The sequence below is a fragment of the Ambystoma mexicanum genome, chromosome 4q (genome assembly GCF_040938575.1).
Source record: "Ambystoma mexicanum isolate Mex_15411 chromosome 4q, UKY_AmexF1_1, whole genome shotgun sequence".
NCBI lineage: Eukaryota > Metazoa > Chordata > Amphibia > Caudata > Ambystomatidae > Ambystoma > Ambystoma mexicanum.
The window spans coordinates 520262770-520288186 of NC_090928.1; the positions used below are offsets into that span (position 1 = coordinate 520262770).

Genomic DNA, 25417 nt, shown 5'->3' on the forward strand with positions numbered 1-25417 from the left:
AGTTTAACACCATGCTGCTGCTACACCTCCACAAAAAGAGATTCACAGTCACTTCCTATCTGGGTTTGGTGAGAAACAAAAGTGTGGTGGTGGGTAGAGAATCACATAGCTGCCCTGCATATACATTTGGGAAGAGGATGCTCCTGGCTTTGTCCCGGAAGTCTGTTATCCTTCTGCCATCATCCATAGAGGATCTTCTTTGAATCAAAGGTGGTAAGAACGTTTGAGACATGGAATATGTTTCTACAATGGTGGCTGTCACTCTTTTCTTCAAAGTAGCTAAGAAAGGGCTAGCATCCTGAACGTCACAATGGGTGAGCTAAATTTCCTGATGCCACCCTTTCCAGATAAATAAAGACTACCCTACATATTGTGTTGCAATGTGCTTGATCATTCAAATGTGGCTCTAGCTTCCTCTGTGGTCATAGGTAGGAAGCTCTGCCCCTACTGTATGCGCCTACACATACCACTGTCACAATAATATGGGACTGTGTAGGTTTACAATAGGAAGCATTACTCATCTGTGGCACAAGAGAATTGTCAAACAGGTAATGTTATTTATGTAAATATAATGTCAAACAGCATGTGTATCACCAGTGTATCCTTACTGTCATTTTGAACAATAATTACACTTAATGCACACCAGAAACAAGTATCATGCACTGATATCCGACCCAAATTGTCCAGTGGAAAAAATAAATTGGAAAATGGCTTGCCCTGGACAACAACACAATTCCAGGCAGCATCAGGATCTGGTCTGCACAAGACTACCAGGTGATGGGATTTCTTCCCCATCTAGCCTGAATATTGTGCACCTGATAAGACTCAAAGGGTGCACCACCAAGAGAACTTTTCTCTACTTTGATTGTTACTTTTGGATATACTCAAAAGGAACTTCTTCTCCCTTTGAAGATGGAATACATTGAACATCTGGGTGAATTAAGGAAGAACCATTTGAAGAAGATTGGACACATGGAATAATTTCAAGACACTTTTGTATTGCTTGGCCATAAGTGGCTCTTGAATATTTAAATGTAGAGAATTTGTATGTTTAGATTTTAGAATTAATCATCTAATCTGTCCTGTCCTGAGGAAGACGATTGTCAAGCTTTCTCTCTCTTGCTATGGTGAGAGACAGACAGCTTAGACACTGTTATTCAATCGTCGAAACTACCTGCGTTAGATACTAGTACAGCCCACAATACGGTTGGGAGCTGTACTAGGTACTGGTTGTTGACTACTTCGGTCAGATTGGAGACAAGTATAGGTTTTGTTGCAGTATATATTGATGCTATCCCGCTTGTCTGTTTTCAATAATGAACTGGTTGGCTTGATTAGGGTACAACCTCCTTTATCCCGCAGAAAATACTGATTATCCTGATCTGCGTGGATGTGTTGCCCTGTATAACTCCAAGTCTCTTTAATTTTTGTATATATTTTTTTCCCCTTTCCCCTTTCCTGCCTTAATTTTGGTAATAAATATCCCTTTGTTTGAATACAGATTGGGCACCAACTGTGGATTTTTGCTGTCTACGGATGTTATGTACTTTTGAATTATGTTATGCACAGTGCACTTATGCTTACATCCTAGGATGGCTACTAAAATAATATGCACTTTAACTGGATACGTTCAGCATTGATTGTGTTTTTATGCTGTTTTTATCATGCGTATGGTAATTGAATATGTGCTTATTAAAGATTGATTGAATATCTTCTTATGTTCCTTGACCTGGTCTATCCCCACATTTAGCTCCTTCACAGTGGGCAGTATATCCCATTGATCCATTCTATGGCTTCGTTCACAAGAACCCTCTCTCCCCTGTGGTGGGCGTGTTTAGCTTTGGTTTTCCCCTGGGTTCATGGTGTTGGGGACGCCTATTCTGGATTACATTGCCCTGGACAACAAACAACTTTACTCAGAATCCGGCAGTAGGATTTCTCCAGCACGGGGTCTTGCATGAATTCACATGCTCATGAATATTTTCAGTTGGGAATCCTCAGTAAAAGAAAAAACAGTTTCACTTTAGCTTTAAAACTGCATTTTTTCTTTAAACCAAACACTGTCCTCCGGGTCATACTGTCCGCATCCAATGACAGTCCTCTGCCTAAATTCTACCCCTGGTGGCCATCTTTAGTTTTTTGTTCTCCAAGCTTTTTTTCATATATCAAGTGTTATTTTGACAAATTTTCAGTAAATGTTGACCAATATGTGTGTTATCGTTCGATGGGAGGTCAGGGACCTGCTGTCAGCGAAGATCATTATACATCGCGGATCTTCCGTGTGTTTTGAGAAGGCCCGGGCTTTGAGCCCATTGCGTGCCTTTTCTCCGTGACCGAAGAAGAGGTGTCTCTTCAAACTGTGTGAAGTGTGGATTGAGGAATGTGTATGTCGAAGATCGACACCACAAATGTCTGTATTGGGTCAGTCGCTTCTCCAGGCAGAGAGTGGGGGGGTTGATCTCTCTCTCCTCGGCTGGGGCCTCCCTCTGGAGGAGCCTCCCTGCCTCTCTCAAACTTGACCAGGACCATCTAAGCTTCCGGAAGCAACTCAAGACCTCTGCACTTATGAGCCACCATCTGGAGCACTTACAAGTTACTTGTACTCTCCCTCACCCCCGCACTTGCGCGATCTGAATGACACAAGTCCTAGTAAGATCATTGTTTTGTCCTCCTCCTGTCCCCCCCTTCCTTGTGTCATCGCGCCTAGAAATACTTGTGTACAGGCGCATTATAAATTACATATATCATATCATTGCCTGCATCCGGACCATGGTGAGGAGGGATGCGATGTTGCCAGGGATTTTCAAAAAAGACAAAGAAAGACCACTACAGCAGGCTGGTGACCTGGTTGAAATTGGGTAAAACCTCTGACTCTTCTGCAGAGCATGGTCATGCTTCCTCCAGGATGACCGGTCCCAGGAATGTACTTTCTCAGAAAAGAGGTAAAGAGGTGGAGGTCCTTTGAGGACCACCCTCTGCTCCCAGGGGTCCAAAGGAAGGCCAGACTACACAACGTTGCTCCCACTGGGTTTGCCCATCATACAGAAGTATGAGGTTGTCGTCACTATCTACTCCTACGGCGAGCCAATCAGTGAGGGGTGCTCCCTCTCAGGGAAAGTCCTTGACTCCATCTAAATTCCACTTACCATCGGCGGATAAGGCACTGTGGGAAAAATCGAAAGGTGGCCCTTCGCTGCCTCCATCGGCGACGCAATCATCATCAGCGGTTCAGTCGGCCAGAACGACTTTGTTGTTGGCAGTTGGCACCCACGTCCACATCGACTAAGGCTACAACCACCCAGTCCACTATCTTGTCGACGACCACCACTACTTTGTGAATTGGTGACTGGACACGTAGGTGGTGTCCACGGTCAGGACGGCAGCTACTCCTGCCAGCAAGGCGTGAGGTGGCTGCTCCGGCACCTATGAAGGCCCCTGAAAAGGGGACAGATTCCCTGGATGCTCCGCCCCAGAAGTCTCTGGAGAGGGCTACGGGTAAGGCTTCTGCCAATCCTAAGAAGGGTATGAGCCTGTTGGCTGTCCCGGAGAAGCCGGTTTCCGATATATACCAGTTCGGACGAGGGTGAGGATGATCTGCCCGTCTCAGTGGGGGGTTCTCCACAGAGGGAGCCCGGTTCATCGCCTCGCCAAAGAAGGCGCATCAGTCATGGACCACCACCAGTTGTTCCTTTCACACCTCAGCCGAGGGACATGTCGCTGGACATGCTGACAATGCTGCACACGCTGGTCTCGGAAATCCAGCAGAGAGTGCGTCCCACTCCGGGTCCTGCACTGTCTAGGAGCCCTCCAGGAATGCCCCTCCGGGAGCCCACCCCAACACAAGGCAAAGGACCTACCAGGCCCAAGGCATCACCCGACACCACCACCTCGGGATTTGACTCCGACTGGGGATCCGGCAGCGCTCACAGGCATGGATACGGCAGCTACGGCCACAAACTCCGACGAGGAAGATGACTTTGTGCCAGCAGACTGGGAGCCATTGGGCATGGATGAATGCCACAGGGCCTCTCCACCGGATGTGGTCTGTTCGTTTCACTCTATGATGTCCAGGGCCTCTGAGCTGTTTCATCTGATACCCGAGGAGACTACAAAAGAAGTATAGATTTACCAAAAACGTGAGTCCAGACAAAAGACATCATGTCTGTCCCCTTACTGGACCATATCTGGGAGGAGGGCTTGGCCCTAATGAAGACCCTGAGCTCTGCTCTGCCCAAACGGGATAGATTAAAAAAAATACAGTGTCCCGGACTCTGCACCCAAGTACTTGAGGTCCCAGCCTTCACCCGACTCTGGTTTCAGCTGCGGCCAGGAAGCTATCGGCAAATCTGTCATTGTCCATGGTGCCCTCTGATCAGGAGGGTAAGAAGCTGGACGTGATGGCAGAAAGGATAATCTACTTTGCTATCAGCACCATGAAAGCTGCTAATGCCGAGGCCATTTTGTCCCTCTATGACTGGGAACTATGGTATAAACTGGGCCCTATTCTCGAATTCATACCCGAAGATAATAAAGTGGAAGCTCTGGCACTGATCCAGGAAACGCAAGTGACCTCGGATCACACCATTACAGTGGCAGTGGACATCGCAGACACAGGTTTCCGGCAGAGGGACAACAGAGTGTCCCTTGAGCGGCAGGGATGGCTCAAAGCCCCCAACGTCAGGCCAAACATTCAGTCCAAAGTGTTGGATATGCCATTTGATGGCGAGAACCTGTTTGGCAAGATTGTCAACAAGTCTCTGCAAGTGATTAAAACTGAGACGGCACGTTCACAGGGTACCCTGCAGCAACGTTGGTCATCCCTTCGTTCCTCGAGAGGAAAGTCCGGCAGGTCCTCCAAGGGATACAACACAGTCAACTGAGGCTGGCATCCTGAGCATTCTAGTGAATTAACCTTTTGTCTCATTCACTGGAATGCAATCAGTCAGGCTGCCTAGAACAGCATATCCCCTCATAGCTGGTCTGCACGTAGAGGATTGATTCTAGCACAATTTTGATTTGATGTGGATGTAATAATTATGTGAACTATCAGCCACTATACCAAAACGTAGGTATGGCTTACATTTCAAGATAGCCCAGCCACCAGGCAATAGTTTTTATCATAATTATTGTATTTTGAAACCGAGGTGCTGAAGTTAATGAATTCTCTGCCTACAGGTGCCTTGTGCTCCCGCAGCTGTCTAAGGGCACATGCAACCTTTGAACCTGCTCTGTGCCTCTAGGTAACAGGTGCAGCAGCTCTGTCTGGAGACTGCTGCAGAGGGACACACATGTACACTATGCTTTTGGAATGGAGTTTTATGAAGGGGGGGCTTCATTAAAAAAATTGCAATCCGCCCAGAACCCGAGAATGAACTATGCCAGCACACACACCGTTTGCACCTTAAATAGAAACTCCTCACATCAGATGAAGACAATGAGATTTATAACCACTTTTTGCAAACCGTGTTTGATGGTCGACGCCATGATGAAAATGATCGATATAGGGAGAGTGAAAAGGTCATTTTATAGGATTTTCGTCTTTGCAGTGCATTTCTGATACTTCTTATGTGGATATTTGCTTTGACATCATTCTTTGTCATAAAGCACTTTCTCTCTATGCATTTTGCAGCTTCGGAATTCCTGGAAGATCTGAGAATTATGTTCACTGTTAACACTGTCAACTCTGAACAGTACTGGTGTGAACACTGTCGGTCCTTTCTCCGTTAACGCCGAAACACTGGAAACCCACACCCTTATTCCATGAAGAGAACTGTGATACCCTGCCCTGCGAAGTATAGATATTCATTTTCAATTGCCTGCTTTTAGTAACTGTTCTGTTGTATTGTGGCAAGAGTGTGAGTGTTTATTGCATGATGTGTGCCTTCATTTTTGGGCTCTCTTCATAGTATTCCCTTCACCCCTAGCCACCTACTTCTGCAGAACATCCTTTTCCCAAAATGTAGCATCTCTTGCACCTACTGTACTTTTTCATTTCTTTTGGTCTGTCATTGGAGACTGAGGCATTGCATAATTGGGAGGAAACGAAGGATGTCCGATCCCCACCTTCCCTGCCAGCCCTCTAGACCAGTTTGCCCGAGTCTTGCCTCAGACTTGTGCTGGCTCCCTGTGCAATGGCCACCCTGCTACCTACAGCCTGCTCTTCAGTGAGGCTTTGCTGGGGAACCCATTGTTGGTTAGCCGCAGCCAGTGAGTGCAGCTGGAGAGACCTTCCGAGGGATTTGTTACAAAGAGCACCAGCACTTTTCTAAATGTTGCAGCTTCTAATGAATGCCTTTAGAGGTTGGTTCAGTGCCAGTCCACATGATTAAGGTATTAAAAAGGAATCCCAGAAAGGTTCCTGTCCCCACTGCAGCATGGGTTACAATAGGGTGATTCATGCATTGCGATGGCAAATGCACTGAATTCAATTGGGCAATTGGTCTAGTACATTTTTTCTGTGCACTGTTTCTTCTCAGCACGTGGGCAGACAAGACGACCCGCCACCGAGCTGCCATCAATAGTTTGCACATAAGCAATCCATGCTGCCTCTGCCAACAGTCCAAGCCCGGCTCATGCTCATCAAGTTGATGCAACATGTGTATCTGTTTTTTTAACTTGAACTGGGCTAGGTATGCAGTGCCGCAGCAATTAGCTCTGTTAAGAAAAGTAAAACGTTAATATTTATAGAGCAGATCAGTTTTAGCAGAGGGCCCAGCAGGCAGGAAGCAAAGTAAAGAATTCGTATTTTTGTTTTTTTGGGGGAATTTATAGAGTGCAACATTCACCCAGATGCATCTTGGTGCTTGTTAGGGAGAATTCTCTTAAAAGGCTAATTTCCCTTAACTATAGAGTCCCCCAGCAGCTTTGCTGGATTTGAAGGGTTAATTTTTTCTCCTGCTAAGAGTGAGACTCTTTTTCCCCACTCTTAGACATATTGCTGATGTGTGTTTTAGGCTTTTTGTGTGCTTATGGTCAATGGGGGGTTTCTCGCCCTCATAGGTATCATCTTTGTACATGTGTGTGACACTGCACCCTCAGTGCAGTAACACAGGGGTGTCCTAGTGACCCCCAAACATAGACTCCATACCCTGGGACTGACTACTGTCTCCCAGAGCATGCAAAGTTACCATTGACTTTGCTAGTCAATAGTTATCAACAAAACCAGTACACACCATCTTACTATGGAGGTACTGGGAAGGGTTAATAGTTTTTCCCTGGTGTTCATTTTCGAGAGGGTACTGTCCAGTCCCTCTCTCCAAAGTTTCTGGCTGTTGGCAGTGGTTACTACCATAAATATTCGACCGCAAATATTTTCCTATGGGATTTTCCCATTGTTCGAGGCTACCACTTTTTCTGACAGCCTCTAACGTACCGCCAGGTTATTTTAATATGAACTTTAATCCGGTGTTTTTTTTTTTGCCAGATCTTTAATAATATTTCTTTCTCGTGTCTCGCTCTCTAATCCAAGCCCAGGTCGGGGATCCTTTGTTCGTCCTTTTGGCGGGCTTCTGCACAGAAGCCCTCCTTTCGGCGCCACAGAGTCTGGGGTAGACAGGATGTGTGGGAGGGGGGGAGTAGGCACCCTGGACAGGGTTACCTAGGCAACCCAAGTCACACTCTGCCCTGATAGGCTGGGGGGGGGGTTATCCCACCAGGATAGCCACCCCACTGCGTGAGTGACAGCTAGGCTGTGTGAATGGGGGTTTTTCTGCATAAAAGCAGGGATCTGGGGACTGGAGGACAAGATGTCACCAATGGACCTAAGAAATCCAAAGAGGAGAGAACCCGAAGACATCTGCAACGACTGAGCCATCGGCGAAGACCTGCTGCAGATCCTCACCACTTTTCTCCAAAGACAAGAGAAGATCTTCACCTGCAAGATCCTTCTTCCCTTGAGCTGGTGGGGCCAACCAGTTCGCCAATCGCCTTCCAGGACCTGCCTTGGTCGAATTGCCAGTGCCAAGCACTAGGAGACCGAATAGCCAGGCACCCCAGTCCACCACGACCACGATTTAAAGGAGCGTACCTTTTATTCCGTTTTGGCATCACTGCGGCTGGGTTCATCCCTGGGCAGTGCAGTAACTCGAACCTTCCTCCACGACGAGAGCCTCTCTTCCTCTGCTGGATCTCCCAAACTGCAGGAACTGCCAGGAACTACCGGCACCGCAGGAGCCTCATCCACTTTTAAGGTACATTGTTCCGCCAGGCCTCCCGTTTCGTTGGGTATTGCTAAAGGTGTTTTAAATCCTTTACTTAACTTCTGGGCTGGCAGCCCCTTTCATCTAACATTATCTTTTGACACTCTGCACCCTCCTTTTTGAACTGTAAACAAAGACTTGACTGCAGCTACTACAACCGTTTGATCCTGGGCACTTTGCCTTGTACCATTGACTCTGGCACAGACCTATTGACTCTGGCTATTTCAGTTACAACTGCTTTCACTAAGAAATGTGTTGGTCACCTAAACTCTTATAACCACCTTTCCTTCCCTTTTATATATTGTTGAAGTGCCATTTTGCTCGGTTTTCACCTAAGTATTGATTATGCTTTTGTACTACCTTGCCTACCTTGTTCACAATCTTATTGGGAAATGTTGCTGGTGTATTTAGGAGTCTAACCCTGTATAACTTGTCCTTTCACTCCCTCTGAAGAATTGGTTACAGTGCCATTTCTGCTTGGTTTACACTGTGCCATTTTGCTCAGTTTTCACTCTTGCTTAAACTTGTCTACAATTTAATTAGGAAGTTGTGTATACTTTTCTTGACTGTTTTAACTTGCTTTAATAATAGTGATTTGTGTGTAAAACTAAGAATGTGTAAAATAAATATATATTCTTTTTGATATAAAGCTTTGGTCAGTGTTTCCTTGTTCCATAGTATTGTAGTCCTATTGTGTAAACCCTGAATACTGCTCATCTCCCTCTTGAGATAAGTCTGACTGCTCAGCCACAGTTACCAACTAAATCTGTGTGGTACAGACTGATACCAAAGGGGATTTATTGCATATACCTGTAGTCCTAATCTTCTGTAGTGCTCCCTACGGGAACTGCATAGGATTCTGCCTAACAGTGCTGGCATCAACCGGAGAGAGCTAACAAGCCCGGCCTTAAAACAGTTGGGTTTTCAGAGACTTCCTAAATAACAGGTGATCCCTGGTGGAACGAAGTGACAAAGGAAGCGAGTTCCAGAGTTTGGCGGCAGCGACATAGAATGCTTGGCCACTAATACCCACAAACTTAACCCGAGGAACCACGGCTAGAGAGGCATGGGCCGAGCGCAGTGCCAGGGCTGGAATGTAAGGCTGAAATTTCAACTGCAGGTATTCCACGGCCAGGCCATAAAAGGCGCGATGCACCAAGCAGAGATACTTTAAGTGGATGTGCTTGACAACCGGCAGCCAGTGAAGGCGGCAGAGAAGAGGTGTAGTATGAGAATAACGAGGAGCTGAACTAGCCACTCTGGCTGCAAAGTTCTGTCGAACACGAGGTTGGCCAGTTTGCCTAGAAAAAGTGCAATAGCGCAGTGCAGATGGGACCAGAAAGGCAACCATCGGAACCCTACACTGAGCAGATATGAAAGGGAGAACTTTGCGAAGAATTTTAAGCTGAAAGTGGCCTTTCTGACACATAGCACTTGTGTGCTTTTCGTCTGACAGTTGCAGAGATTATTATTGAGGATGTCCAGAGAAGGAGTCCAGAGGGCTGCAGCAGAAGGGTGGCCCACCACTTGCTCCTCGGTTTTGTCACCATTCAGCTTGTGCGAATTATTGCCCATTCACTCTCCCAAAGCCGCCAAACAGGCCATCAACCTGAGCGCAGTTTCATGAGATGAAAGGTCCAGACGCACAATGATCTGGTTATCGTCAGCACAGGAATAACAAAGGACGCCATGGGAGAGGATGAGCTTGGTCAGAAGCTGAATGTAATCGTTAAACAAGACCGGAGAAATTACTTGAGGAACGCCACAGGTAAGAGGAACATAGAGCAAGAAAGGGAGGAAGGAAAGAGTCTGTGTCCGGTCAGATAGAAAGGATCCTAAACCAGGATAATACAACACCGGAGAGGCCAGTCCCCGGGAGGTGCTCTAACAGGACCGTCTGATTGATAGATTGATAGATTGATAGTAGCAAAGGCGGCAGAGAGGTCAAGCAAAATCAGAGCTCCCATATTTCCCTGTCGTCCTGCAACTGCACAAGATCAACAATCGCAGAAACCAACACTCCCTTGGTGCTGCGACCAGTCGAAAACCAGACTGCTAGGGATCAAAGAAGGAGGAGCCCTCTAGAAACGAGGTAAGACGAGGAGCCACTAATGATTCTAGGAGCTTAATTGGAAAGGAAAGTAAAGACATAGGATGGAAATTTGCTGGTACGGAAGGGTCCAGGGAAGGTTTCTTCAAAAGTGGAATGATCAGTGCATGCTTCAGAAAGGCAGGGATGGAACCAGAGCTTTAATACAGAAAGGGTAATGGCATCAGCTGGGGCAAAAGTCTAATACATTGGTAATAATTCATGGAATACTATATGGATTATCAGAAATTAAACATGCTCATGTATAGGCGTCTGGCCAGGCCATTCTAATTTGGATTTCATCACTGCTTTTGGCTGATTACCCAAATGCCCAGTCCGAGCCTGGTAAAAACTAATGTTAAGGTGAAGTCACACAGGCTATTGAGATGTCTTGTTGTTTTTGGCTTTTCCGCCCCTCAGGATTTCCAGGACATTATTTCCCAAATTATTCTCGCAGGCCTCTAACCCTCTACCCCCTGCCCTGAGAGAGATTTCTCCTTCACACACAGTTCTGATATTGGGGGAATCCATCCCAGAGTCAAGATTTGCTCAGTACAGGATCCAAAACTCAAGGGCTTAGAATCTTGTAATGCATGAACAGATCACAATCCCACTTGAGAACAGACTATGTTGTGTAACACTTTCTAATGAGCTCCTTCCTCTAACAGATTCCTCCTTTTAGATATATATAATGTCCATTGTCAGTCTGGATTCTGAAATTCTTTGAGCCACCAGGGAATGCACTGTGGCTCCTCGTAAGCTCACCTCAGTGGTATTGGCGCCCTTGACTCCAGACATAACATCATGGGAGATATGTATGGCACTTACTGCACACCTTGTCCCTGGTTTTCCATGTACCCAGCATGCTGCTTTGGGAATGCCTGTAGACATTTAGCACTTTTGATCTGCGGCATGCCTAATCACCAGAAACCTGGGGCTTCAAGCTCTACAGGGATTCCAGGTAATAGATGTTAGTCTCCGAACCCCCATAAGGTGTCCTTTTACTCCCGAGGGAGGAACACATGTGCCCCATATTAATCCATGCACTCCAAGACCCTCTGGGAGTGTGCCCCAAAACTCTTCATCTTCCTCCAAAAGGGCGTTAAGCAGACTGTTGAAGTTACACACTTCAGAGCTTTCAACCAAGAAGGCTTGGGTTTCCATGAAGGAGCAGTCTGAGCCTTGCTCTCGATGGGGAGATCAAAAGGACAAGAAGCAGCAGTTCCATAAGAGGTTCCTCTCCCCAGTGACACTTGAAAATGGCACTCTAAGGGGCACCACCATTCCTGCTCCATGTATGATAACTTAGAGAAATCATTTACAAAGAAGGTAGTGTACCCCACTAACTCCACCACTGTGAAGTAGTGGGAAGAATTCAGGTGCCCTGTGTTTGACAACTTTTCCAAGGCCCTGGCAGCTTCATCACCTGTAGAGTAGTCCGGGCCCACTGTGCCTTCGGAGGATGGCGATGACTTCTCTTTGGGTCACAGCTGCACAACTGCTGGGTTGGTTGTGAACCTGCTCTCAGAGCCTGCTCCACTTTAGTATCTTTCTCTTTGCCTTGAGGTGTCCTGACATGGGCCTCCAAGGCCTTGATCCAGTGCTAGTCAATTCAATACCTCTGCTTCGCTGGACTCTGGTTTCCAGAAGCCAATGTTTCTCGAAAATGGGATAAATCTTTCATGAAAAGGGTGACCCCCCCCTTTCCCTCCCCCCCCCCCCCCCTACCCACCCACACCCCCTTATGAACTGGAGCCCCTAGACTCTGGAGAATGGAAGACTTCTCTGAAGAATTTTATAATTTACTGTCAAGATGAGGTTCTGACTACCTTGGCATCCTACTTGTGTGACGCAAATGGTTTGAACACCTCTCCCAAGCTTGGCTTCATAGAAGTCTCTGTGGAAGTTTGTGACCCTCCCTCATGGCCTTTCCACTGCCCCAAGGGTTTTCACCATGTTAGCTTTGGCGACTGTGCTTAGGGGCCAGATTAACATCTATCCCTACCTGGACAATTGCATAATTTGAGCCTGTTCTCCTGATCTAGAGTCGACCCACCTTTATCACACTCAGTCGGCTGGTCACAGACACCTCCCTCATGGGTTGGGGTGCTCGCCTAACTGATCTGACGGTGAGCAGTCTATGGCCCCCTGTGCAAACGAGGAAGCATATCAATCTGCTGTAACTGCAGGCCATCAGGCTGGGTGTGGTTGCTTTCATTCCATCTGTGGTGGGAAAACATGTCCAGATTCTGGCAGACCAGATGGTGGCCATGTATACCTCAAGAGAATGCAGTATGCAGTTGTTGGCATTGTTCAGAGAACAGATGCAGCTGTGGTTCTGTTCTCCTGGAGAGTGACATCTCTATCAGCAACCCATCTTCTAGGGATCAAGAACATTGTTTCAGACTCTTTGCCCAGGTGGTTGTCAGACTTCCTGACAGAGGGAGAGCTCTGTCAGAAAGTTCTGGACAAGATTTTCACCTTTTGTGGGACCCCTTAGGTGGACCTCTTCATCTGCATTTTCAGTCTGAAGTGCAAGTTCTGCTTTAGCTAGCTTCCCCCATTGGAGCTTGAGTGAAACTCGTTAATTGCTGAATGGAAGTTTAGTACCAACATTAATTTGATTGTACTGGACAGGGTCCACGTGAATTGGTACCCAGAGCCTCTGGATATGGACATATGACCTTCTAGTTGCCTCCCGGCAAGGGTGCCCCTGCTCTCAGTTGGAGGGCCGCTTTCTCCATCAAAACCTTGGTAGCCTCATTTGTTAAGCCTGGCTGCTGAGAGGCTGCGGTACAAGGAGTTTGAGCAGGCTGACAACATTCTAGATGTGATTCTTTTTGCCAGAAGTTCTGCCACCTGGTCCTTCTAAGCCCACAGCAGTCGTACATTTTTGTCAGGTATCTTGATTGTCGTGAAGAGTATGGGACCTCTGTCCCCAAGTATCACAGAGAGAATATACAAGATTACTCCCTATGCGATCATTGAGGCCACAGGTGGGTAGTCCTCGAAGCCCGGAACCACGGAACGCTAATAACCCCAAGGCTGCTGCAAAGGAAAGCTTTCATTAGCAATCAAATGAGCACAGTACAAACAGAGAGACTAAATAAAGGCAAGGGCTTACCTAAACTGGGAGTTGGTGTGACCCCATATCCTGTGCTTGGGGTAGTTCCGTGGAGGTTGGCACGTGAGCTGGCTTTCCCTGACGGCAGTGGGGAGAGGAACAGTGGGCTGGGTGTGGTCCCCAGCCTACCCGCCTGTAGCGAGTGAAGAAGAACTGGAATCACAAGAACTTGGTGAAGCAAGAAGATCAAAAACGCCAAGTCCATACAGGGCAATCCGAGGCAGTCCAAAGAACAATCCGAGGTCGGGTAATCAATCCAGGAAGCAGAGTCAAAGAGCGTAATCGAAGAAGTCCGTGTAGAAGTCCTGAGTCAAAGAGCCGTGAAACAAAGTATCCTGAGCGCCGTACAGAGTCCTCCAAAGTGAACAGCTGTGAAGCTCAGTACCGCGGGAGTTCACTGCTTAAGTAGTGACTGCCTCCACGTCATGTGATCCGCGAGTGAGACGGGCAAGTGCGTCACGTGACCCGGGACCACGACACGTGAGCGCTGATTTCGTCCCAGTGGTCGCGGAAGCAGCTGTCTGCGCGCACCATCCTGCAGACACCGTCTGCAAACGCCATCCTGCAGACACCATGGAAGGCGCCAGCGAAGGAGTGGCGAACGTGAAGTAGTGTGAGTGTTGCCTGTCCTAGGTGCATGTGGAATGGAACGTGATGAAAGCGTGACAATTTTTGACTTGGTGCCAGGGAAAGGTTCTGGACCAGTTGTTGGTCTGTTCAATTCCTGCAGTTACTGATTTTCTGCTCTCCCACCGCCAGAAGGGCTCTCGAATTGGCACTGTGAAGGGGTACCTGGCTGCTATTTTGGGTTTTAAAAGGACCCCTAAACGGAACTCGTTCCTTTCCATCCCCGCTGCAATGCGTTTTTTGTGGGATTTACTAACCAGAGTTTAGGTTAGGTTTTTCCTATTCTATTGATTAGTTGAGTAATTCTAGTATCCCATGCTATTTCTTCTGCCAGCATGCATTACGCCCTTTCCTCTTGTCTTTTTGCAACTGTTTACACTGTTTTCTGACTCAATACTTATAATGCAAGTTGATGATTTGAATGTGCCAGTGGCTTGCAGGCATTTGAGTAATTGTAGTGAGTTACTAAAGTAATAGAGTGAGGGGGAAGACCAGGTTTGAAGTTGATTTATTTCAAGTAATACTCAATAAAACCAACCAGCAGTGCGTCAATCCATCGTGTCTGCCCTCACTTTCCCAACCCCCTTTCTCCCATTCTATAACCCTCATACCTACAACCTTCCATACTGCATATCACAGGACACTTGTACATACTTGCACACTTCTGTAATCTGTGATAATGATGCTGTTATTTGCTTTATGTTCTATTGCACGCTTTTGTTTCTACGGAACAACCCTGAAGTACTCAGCCTATCGATTGTCATTTTAGGATTGATGGATGATCGCAACACATCAGCCCAACAGATGTCTTATAAAAAAAATCAGCTAATGTCGTAGTTTCCTTTTTCTAATGTCAGAATGCTCCTTTGATTAATTATAAGAGTGTTTAGGTGAGTTCAAGAGCTTGAATAATGTAGTCTGTTATTTTAGCGCTCTGAGTCCGATCAGAGTGTAGCGATATATAAGAAATACATTATTATTGATAAAACAGACTTCCGTTGTAAGTTTAATGCACTGTTCTGCTACAGGTGTCCCTTTGTACTTGAATTCACAGCAAATCTTTCTCGTTCTGTTGTTTCTTGTTTAGGATATCATAAACACAGTGGTGAGGCACTGTCCCTCCCGCTTTTTCTTCTTGGCTTTACCTGGATTCACAATGCTCTTGGGAGACTTCATCTCTGCCGCGGCCAGAGTCCTCAGTACAGACATGTTGGAGGTGCGTATGACAATGCTTGACATGCAGGTCCCCCGAGAGAGTGCTCCTTTGCTAACAAGGTTCAGATGTCTGCACTCTAACAGGTGTTGACTCATTAGTGCAATGCGAAACTGGGCTCTTGGGGCAGATACCATGGCAGCTGATGTGTGAAATTGTAGGATAAGGTGACATACTGCTATTGCAAAGGTGTTTCATCAAAAGGCCAAAGTGTGAGAAATCATATCCTCACTCATATTGGACCCTGTTATACGTTTAATGCGAACTTGGGATTTCAGACTTTTTATTCCACAAAAAAGGAAAAAGAATTAGAAATGCAAACATCAATGACAAACACCGGTTCTATTCAATGAAGCTGTTAGAATGAGACACTACGATAAAGAAGTTAAGTCTATAAAAAGTACTGCATCAATAACCATATAGCTGTTTTAATAGTGTTGGGTAAATGGTACAGTTGTTACTGCATGTATATTTGAGATCGGTATAGCCTGAGCCACATACGTTTAAATCTCTGCGCGAGTGTGTATCTTGTACTTTGGTGCTTTGATGGTGGTGTTTTATATTCAATTAATGTTCTGACGTAAAAGAAATCTCGGTCTCACTCTGCCATCTTCAATATAAGGAACGTTTCAACTTTAGTGCTCCTCCGTACACTTACACTCGGCACCGACCTTTTAGAAGTTGAGCCACTAGACCGGTTTGCTGCAAGTTACCGCCTTAATGGCGAACCATTTACCGGAATTTGAACGCGTTCTTTCTAATTTCCGCATGCACCATTTTGTTCCATGAAAAGAACATCTGATTCTTCATTAATCACACTCTGTTTTGCAAAGTAGTGGGAGAGTATTATTGTTTGATAGGTAAGTTCCTGTCGCTGAGGCCTCGCCTTTTAAATAGCTCCATGCACAAACTGGACGAGGTAGCTTAAAACGACCACCAAGCGCGTGTTTGTGCAACTGCACTGTCTCAGTCAGTGCATAGTGCACAGGTGATGCATGTCATTCCAAGGTGTACATACAACGCTGTTGGTGCCCACCTGCCTCTGTGCTTTTTTTTCTCTGTGTGCCACAAAAAGTAAGTTCATGAAAAAGGAAGGCACTAGGGGCGCAACTGGACCATAACTTGAAGAGGGAACGGCTAACGTACCAAATGAATGGGATGGGGCAACCTTCAAAGGGCACATTTACTTGTATGGTTTCCCGTTGTCCCACAGTAATGTTTTTGGCAACTAGTGTCAAGTTAGCAACCAGTGGTGCAATTCAATGCCCATTGGGCCAGTGACATTGCTCAAAAGCATAATATGGTTTAAATACAAAGTGCACATTTTGATGGTAATTGCCAGCATAGTATTGAGATGGTGCATGGTTGGACTTGTTGGTTTGTAGTTCATGATGTATTTCCAGCTGCATTGTACCATAATCATATGCAAGAGTGGTGCGACAGTTGCAATGTCTTTAAGTTGTGGTGGGCAGTCAGAAGGGAGGTCCCAGGAAAATGACTATGGAATGTGATATGATATGACACGATAGTTTATTTATATAGCGCCTATACACAATTTGTTTCAAAGTGCTTCAAGGCAAGGGTGGGAACAAGGGAAAATACAATGACATTCTTACATGCCATGAACAGTAAGGATGTGAAATTAACTATCGTACTCAGCCTGACGACAAATGGAAACAGACGGGCGACTACCGTACTAGGCCTGACGACATTTCTGGTAGAGCCGGAGAAAACAAAAGGTGAGGGAGAGAGGTGCAGAAAGGGGGAGGAAGGGACAAAACAAGCGACTGTCGTACTAGGCCTGATGACATTTCAGATAGTGCTGGGGGTGGGGGGGGGGGACAAGTAAGGGGAGGAGGGAGGAGACAGACGAGGTTGCTATCATACTAGGTCCAGAGACAATTCTGATAGAGTAAGTTATGTTATGCGATTTTGCATTTGTATAGCGCCTTATGTATCATTGGTATAATCTCAAGGTGCTGGTAGGTTGAACGCCCTCGTGAACCGCAGTTCGAATCAGGAGAGGGAGAGAGAGAGTCATAAAGTGCGTGGGTGCACCAGGTATGTGTGCAGCTGGTGTGGTTGTTGCATGATAGCTGGTTTTTAGTGGTAGGTGTGGTGTTAAGGAGATCAGTTGAATGTGTTCAGTCTGGAGGGGGACATCCAGACTGAGGTTTGGCTGCGTTAGGCCTGAGGAGACGCTTAAGCTAGCCGGTATGTGCTAGCTAGCTGTGTTTTATTAGGATGATGGGTAGTTTGATGAGTTATGTTAGTATGAGAACAGCTTTACCGAATGTGTCATAGTACCGTTGTGTTCTAGTTGAATGGTGGTATATAGGAGAGAGTAAGCGTAGTAGTGTGATATTGTGGTAATCAATAAAGTGTATGCGTCCAGGCACACTCAATGATGTTGGGAATACCTTCTAACTTGAACTCTAATACAGTGACGCTATTAGGGCACACTTTCTAGATTCAGCATTAACACAGTGACGCTATTAGGACACACTCACTGGTGTTGGGAATACCTTCTAGATTCAGTATTAGCACCATGAGGCTATTAGGGCACGCTTTCTAGATTCAGCATTAATAGTGACGCTATTGGGTACACCAAATGATGTTGGGAATACCTTCTAGATTCAATATTAGCACAGTCACGCTATTAGGGCACACTTTCTAAGTTCAACTTTAACACGGGGACGCTATTTGGGCACACGTTCTAGATTCAACTCTAACACAGTGACGCTATTAGGGCACATGCTATTTATCACAATTCTGTCTAAATGTGGTGGTACATGCTATCTTTCACAATTCCTTCTAAAAGTGATGCGTGCTGTTTTCCACAGTTCCAACTTAGAGTGGAACATGCTATCATTCACAATGCACCAACGTCAGGGGTATGCTACCAGTCATAATTCTATCTAGTAGAGGCCTATGGTAACATTTGCAATTCCGTCCAAGTGTGGCACATGCCAACATTGTTATACCCGTCTCAATGTGATGCTGGCTAATTTTCACTATTGTCTCTGGGGGTGCCACCAGTTAGTAATGCAAGTATGTTAGAATGTTACGCAGGGCAACATTTACAGTCCAGCGTTGCATTAGGTTGGTGCTCGAATCTCTCTAGGTGTGCATGGTGTAATTCTTTGTCAGTTTATGTTATGGGAAGGTAAGGTAGAGTGGCAGGGGCTTTCTGGAGTAGAGTAATTGCTATACATCCCACCCATGCCACACTTAGTTTTGTTGGTGTCTGTCCGCTGCTGGCTTCACCTGCTTCACCTGCAGACACGTCTTGGGGCTGCCTCAGTTGGAGCCGCCCTTTGCCTTGGGGCCCTTAGCCGTGGGGGCTGCCAAGCAGAGGGCTGCCTGGGGGGTTAGTTAAGGCCAGAGTGTGGACCAATCACAAAACGGGAAGGACCGGGAGGCAGGCGGAGTTAGGGGAGGAGGAAGGGAGGGGGTTAGGGGAAGAGAGGCTGCACGCGGGCCAGTGGGTCCATGGAGACACGGCCCAAACATGAAACTGGCCCAAAAGGGTTGGGGGCACCTCAGCTCACCTGGGTACACCACGCTCGCAATGGATTGGTCCGGATGCAGGAGGGGACGGGATGGGGAAGAGGGTGCAGGGAGCGAGGTCAAGCGGCAACTAGGGCTGGGGGCCAACAATAGTGGGCAAAAACAATTACAAATTAGGCGCTTTCAGGCGCTCTCACTCACCAGGCTCCTGGGATGTTAAATGGAGCCGGTGAGCACTTGCGAGTCGCTAGACTCAACGGGCACAATGAATGGACCAATGGGAGGGAGGGAGGAAAGGAAAGAGGGAGGGAGGGCGGGTCGGGAGGCGGGCGGGCTCAGGAATCAGGAAGAGGGTGCGGGGAGGGAAGGGACGCAAGGGCCTACTCCTGGGCGTGGGCCCACAACAAAATGGGCAAAAACAAATACAAATTAGGCGCTCTCACTCACCGGGCTCTTGGGATGTTAAAATCTTCCATGCTCTCCAACCGTTCCACGCACTCCAACCATTCTTGCACATTGTCCATCCCATGCCCTCTATCTGTTCATGCATTCCATCCATCGCATGTACTCCCTCAGTTCCACGCACTCCACCCGTCCCACGCACTCCATCCATGTCAGGCACTTGATTCATCTATTTCATTTGTTACGTTCGTTCCATGCACTCTGTCATTCCATGTCATCTATCCGTTCCATGCACTCTATTCCGTGCACTCCATCCGTATCATGTACTCCTCCTTTCCATCCTCTCGTCCACTTTATTCCTCTCATCCACTTTATTCCTCTTGTCCACTTCGATCCTCTCGCCCATTTCATTTATTTCATCCACTTCACTGCTTTCATCCAGTTTATTCCTTTCATCCACTTCACTCGTTCTATTGAGTTTATCCGTTTTAATTGACATTAGCGGTTATTAGTTTTCGATTTCTTGCTCGGATCATGCTGCTGGGTTGTTATTTATGATAAAGCAGCTTTGGGCAAGGTCATTGATTGCTTTTATCGAGTTTGAGCTAAGAGTCGATTTTAGGGGAAGAGCCATGTTTTCAGTAATTTGCGGAAAGACATGAGGTCCTCGGTGAGTCGGATGTGGGGTGGAAGTGCGTTCCACAGAGTGGGGGCCAGGGCTGAGAATTATGATGATCCACCTAACCTGACTGAGTTGGTTTTTGGTATGACTAGGAGCCTGGCAGAGCTTGATCTTAGAGTGCGTAGAGGATGTTAGGGTTTTAGTCTGTCTTGAAGATATTGAGGTCCAGTTTTATGCATTGCTTGGTGAGAGATGCATAAGGTTTTGAAGGTCACCCTTCGGGCAAGCGGCAGCCAGTGCAGAGATTTGAGGGCTGGGGAGATGTGATCTCTTGGGCCAAGTGCACAAATTGAATTAATAATTCGCACAACAGGGGCCATTATGTGATCAAACCCCATCACTTTGGCACAAATTGCCTGCTGGTGGATGATGCAGTGGTAGTGCAATAATGGAGGGAAATCGGGGTCTGCTTTACAACACGCAACAAAACCACAATGACGCCCTGGCGCACCATCATGTGTTATTGCCACCAACTTGTTAAATGGAATTTTTGTTTTGACAAAATAATTCTTGACATCATTGTAGAAATCAACACCTCTGGTTGTGGATTTCAGAGGCAACAAGGTCAAGAATTCCTCTTTATTGGTGAAGTCTTCAAAAACCATTCAAGAAAACAGTACCAGCTGAGCAGTATCACTAGCATCAACCGATTCATTACACTGAATAGAAAAAAAAATTGCATATGCATGTAAGTGCATAGAAGAAAGTAAGGGGAGGAGATAGGAAGAGATAGGAAAAGGGAGAGGAGGAGAGAACAGAGTAAGCAGTCAAAAAGAGTGGAGAAGCAAGAGGGGAGAGCGAATTCAATTGCTGAAGTCAGTAGTAACACATAATGTTGCACATAATGTTGCAAGCCTGGATACAAGCTGAGAATGGAAACAGCATGATTCAGGGCCTCCATGAGAAAGGGTGACGCACCGTGAATCAATGAAGTCCATGAAAGCAAATCCAGCATTGGCCACAAGACGGTGATGGTGAAACCAGAATGTATCAGGACAGACTCCTGCAGAAGTAGTAGGCTGGGGGGGAGCATGGTAGAAGAATCAAGCAAAACAGGCAACACCTGTGTGCGAGAAGGGGTGGGCAAGGGAACATCATGGGGGGGACCAGAGGGGTGGGAATGCCTTGTGGGGGCAGAGGGAGTAAACACAGGTTGGTGCATGCTTACCTGTTGTCTGAGCAGGGGTACGGGTTTGCAACCTGGAATACAAATTAACCACTACACCCCTCCCCCCCCGCTTGCTTGTAGGTCCCTTGCTGCCAATTTTCCATTCTCTCCCTCTCCTGTTGGCTCCCTGCCCCTTTTTTCTCTGCTGCCCTCACTGTGAATTTCCCCCTATGATTGTAAAGTCCTCCGTTGCTTCCTGGAGCTAGGTCCACGCTGAATAAATACCCTAATAATAATAATAATGATCTTCTGGACAAGTCACAAAATAGCTTAGATCCTTTTCAGAACTGCCCACAACATTGAAACAGAATATCCTTGCCCTGACATGTTAGTCCCCAACCCCACAAAAAAAACGTATACTGAAGCTCCAAGAAACCATGAGAAAAAAGGAAGAACGTGTGTTATGCAAGACTCAGTAACATAGCATAACCTGGTTTAGCAAAGGGGTTCACTTGTTCTCATTTGGGGTAGTACTCTGGCCCAAGCAACACCGGCGACTGGCAGCAACAGAGAAGTCAGTCTGCTATGCTGTAATCTCTGGTGCAGTGACTGGCTGGAGAGACTATATTTCTGCCTGTCAAATTAAATGATATGGGATTGGTGGGATGGTCACTGCAACAGTAATGCAGTTCTAGGTGCCGGGCCCAGAGACCAATGACAGAGGAGCACAAGGAGACACTATTTTGGCCCTAAAATCATTAAATCTGCTCTACTGTAAGGAAGTCTTTCTTTTTGAATAGTGTCAACTTAATCACTTCTAAGGACTCGACTTTTTGGAGTTAACACACAGTGAATTTACCGAGCACCCGTGCTGTGCGGACAAGGATCACTGCTGCTGTTGGCTTCGTTTGATCCTGCAGCCCCAAACAGTGCTGACACACCACGGCACTGATACAACAACAGAGGAAAGTGAAACAGGCCTAACACTGAAGCGAAAAGCCAACAAACAAAAGTGTGCAACCATCGTCGGCCCGTGGGTGGAGCTGGGTTTTCCCCCTTGGAGTGCTGTTTGCCCAGCAAAGAAGTGGACAGTGGAGCAGCGAATACAATACCGGCGCCAGATAAAACTAACTGTGCGCCCCAAAGCTTGTGCATAGAAAAGTGGGGCAGAGGAACACGCCCCAAAAACATTATAACAATCAATTAGAGGGGCATGCACCATAGAGGCACTCAAGGGGCAGAAGCGCAAACGACGTCAGCGCCACGTACACAAGCCTGAGTCACAGAAAGAAGATCCTGCTGCAAGGTGAGCGCAGGCACCGAATGTAACATGTATTCGCATGGGTTATGGAGAGGGCAAAAGAGGTGGACTGTGAATAAGGCAAGCCGAGTGACCGCCTGCCATAGGATGGGAAGCACGGACATTGGAGCACTGAAGTAGGATACCGGCAGACACACGGAAGAGAGACCAAAACGCACTTCCCTGAGATCTGGTAGCATACAGTGGGCCGAGATAGCAGTAATGACAAGCAGTGGACAATAAAGGCAACAAGATCTGTCCAGGGGGCTGGATTGGACACTACACGGGGTAATGTATATTGAACCGACAGAGGGGAAAGCAGCAGTAACACAGTGAGACGAGACAAACGGCGCTCCCACTTATAGGGAAGCAGACTGGGAGAGCAACACAGCTATTGCTAAGGACTCACCGGCAGGCAGAAACCAGACCTGCATAGCACAAGATGATACTGCGAGTGGACTACAGGAAACCAGTGATCCCATGCCCCCCTGGGAAAAGGCCCAGAAGTGTCACAGCTCAAGAAAGGAAGAGTCTCTGCTTCATCATAACATCAGAACGCTCACAACTCGATGGAGTATACACTAACCCTCCCGGCCTAAGACCATGGTACAGGGGACCGGCGGAGCTCCTCTGTGTATTTAGTGGACATTGAACTCCAGTTATCTAGAATTGGAACAGACCGAGGTACCAAGATGATAGTTGGGTTGCCGGTAGTGTGGCAACCCCCTGCTGTGTCCCTAGTATCAGCACTGCCGAATAGGTACTAAATGCGGGTAGGCCTGAGATCCAGGGATGGAGCTGGGCAACAGTTGGGAATGGGAATGGGAAGGGTGGAGGGCGGGAAGGGAGTTGGAGGGTGTGCTGTGGTGTTAATAAATGAACAAGCTTACATCCATGTGCCAAAGCGCAAGACATGGAGGGAGAAAAGCGGAACTGGGTACGGATAATGATGGGGGACCTCAAGATAGTTACCTAGAACGTCAGGTGACTAAATAGTTATCTCAAAAGAAACAAAATTATGATGTACCTGAGGAGGCAGAAAATAGATATTGCTTTATTACAAGAAACCCATCTCACAAAAGAAAAACAAGAGGTGATGGGGTAAAAAATGGAAGGGAACCACAGTGGGAGCAACATACTCTGAATATGCCAGAGGGATGATCACCTGGGTGGCACCGCACGTCTTTTCAGCTGCTACAATCAACGGTGGAGCCAAATGGGAGGATGGTGATGGTACGAGGACTAATAGAAAACAGGGAAGTGTGCATCATTAACACATACGCCCCGAACCAAGATACCGTAGCCTACTTTAAGACCCTATACAACAAAATAACCCCATACTTAGGGGGCGCGGTCATATGGGGAGGTGATTTTAACTGTACTCTAAATCCCACAATGGATAGGTCAGATGGAAAATTGGCTAAACCCACCCCGGCAGCCAGAACCTTGCAGACCCTGCTGAAAGACTTTAAGCTAGAAGACATGTGGAGGTTACACCATCCAGGCGATAGGCAATAGTCACACTACTCAGCCCCACATAATCTGTATACACGGTTAGATTACATGTTTGCCTCCCCGGATATGGTAGGAGAGATAATACAGCTGGAATATAGAGCGAGAATCCTTTCAGACCACTCACCATTGGTCTTAGCATGGCAACATCAAGCCCCCAGAGCCAGAATCCCTATGTGGGGGCTGAGTGCTGAAACATTAAAAGACACGGGGTTTAGAGAAGACCTGAGAGAGGAGATTTTTGAATATTTTGAAAACCATACTGGAAGTGTGAAATCGGTAGGCACCCTATGGGAGGCTTTCAAAGTGGTGGTAAGGGGAGCAGCGATAGCTAAATCCAAAGGACTGCAGGGGGGAATACTGCAAGAACTGCAGGAAGCAGAGGAGAAACTCGAGGTAGTCACGCACAGTGGAGATGACTCCTTAGATAAGGCAGATACCATAAACCATTTACGGCAAACATGCGAGATACATTGGGAAAGGATATGCAATTTAAATTATAAGAAATATAGAGAGAGGGAACACGCCAACGGCGATAAGCCGGGCCGCTGCTAGCATGGCTGTATAAGAGTGAAACACCGAGACCAGCAATTAGGGCCATACAAGGAGAGGGAGGACAGGTCCTTGATACTCGAGAGGGAGTGAATGAAGGGTTTCTTGAGTTTTATAGACTATTGTATGAAGATACAGACGAAAGGGAAGATAGCGAGATAGTGGAAATACTGGAAGAAATTGGCCTACCAAAATTGAGTGCAGAAGAGAGAGAGCACTTAGACGTCCCTGTCACATTATAGGAACTAGAAGCAGTGGTCAAGGAATTGCCCACTTTCAAAGCCCCAGGTTCAGATGGACTCCCTAGCGAGTTCTATAAAACATATAAGACAGAAGTGCTTTCCCCCACTACTGGCCATGTTAAATGAAGCCCTTGAGGTTGGAACGTTACCAGAATCCCTAAGAGAAGCGATAATCATTCAGATTCTTAAACCTGGCAAGCCGAACATGGAGCGCGGATCATACAGACAGCTATCCATGCTGAACCAGGACAGCAAAATACTTACAGATGTGCTGGCCGGAAGACTGAGACGGGTCAAAGGCAAACTTATACATCCTGATCAAACTGGATATGTCCCACATAGAAATATATCAGACAATCTTCGAAGGCTCCACTGGGTCATAGAACAGACAAAAGGGGAAGTACAAGAAGTCGCTATAGTCTCATTGGACGCCGTCAAGGCCTTTGATTCTGTGAAATGGCCATGGTTGATAGCAGCCTTGCGGGAATATGGTATAGCGCCTGACACTAGCCAGAGTAAAGACTAGAACGGTCATCTCGGAGAGATGGCAACTTAGTAGAGGTACCAGACAGGGGTGCCCTTGGTCCCCAATGTTATATATCCTTGCATTAGAGCCCCTGGCAATATACCTCAGGCAACAGTACGAAGTGGTGGGGATCCACACGAATGGAGGGCCACATATAATATCGTTATACGCGGATGATATGCTGTTGTATTTAAGTTACCCAGAAAAAAACTTGCAATATATCCTAGAAGTGATGGAGCGATTTGCGTTGCTCTCAGGCATTGCAGTCAACCCAAAATAATCATGCATATTCCCCCTGGGAAGTTATGAAGGGACCCCACGGAGCAATTACC

At 46.8% G+C, this 25417-nt stretch overlaps 1 protein-coding gene across 4 annotated transcripts in view; it reads left to right on the top strand.

Annotated features, from left to right (window-relative positions):
• Positions 1–25417, top strand: part of RALGAPA2 (Ral GTPase activating protein catalytic subunit alpha 2) — a 3672963-nt gene that overhangs the window by 1938725 nt on the left and 1708821 nt on the right. For all 4 annotated transcript variants that reach the window (XM_069608069.1, XM_069608071.1, XM_069608070.1 and 1 more), the window contains one exon: positions 15126–15254. In XM_069608069.1, coding sequence (XP_069464170.1) covers positions 15126–15254 — 129 coding nt within the window. The remainder of the gene's footprint in view (positions 1–15125; positions 15255–25417) is intronic.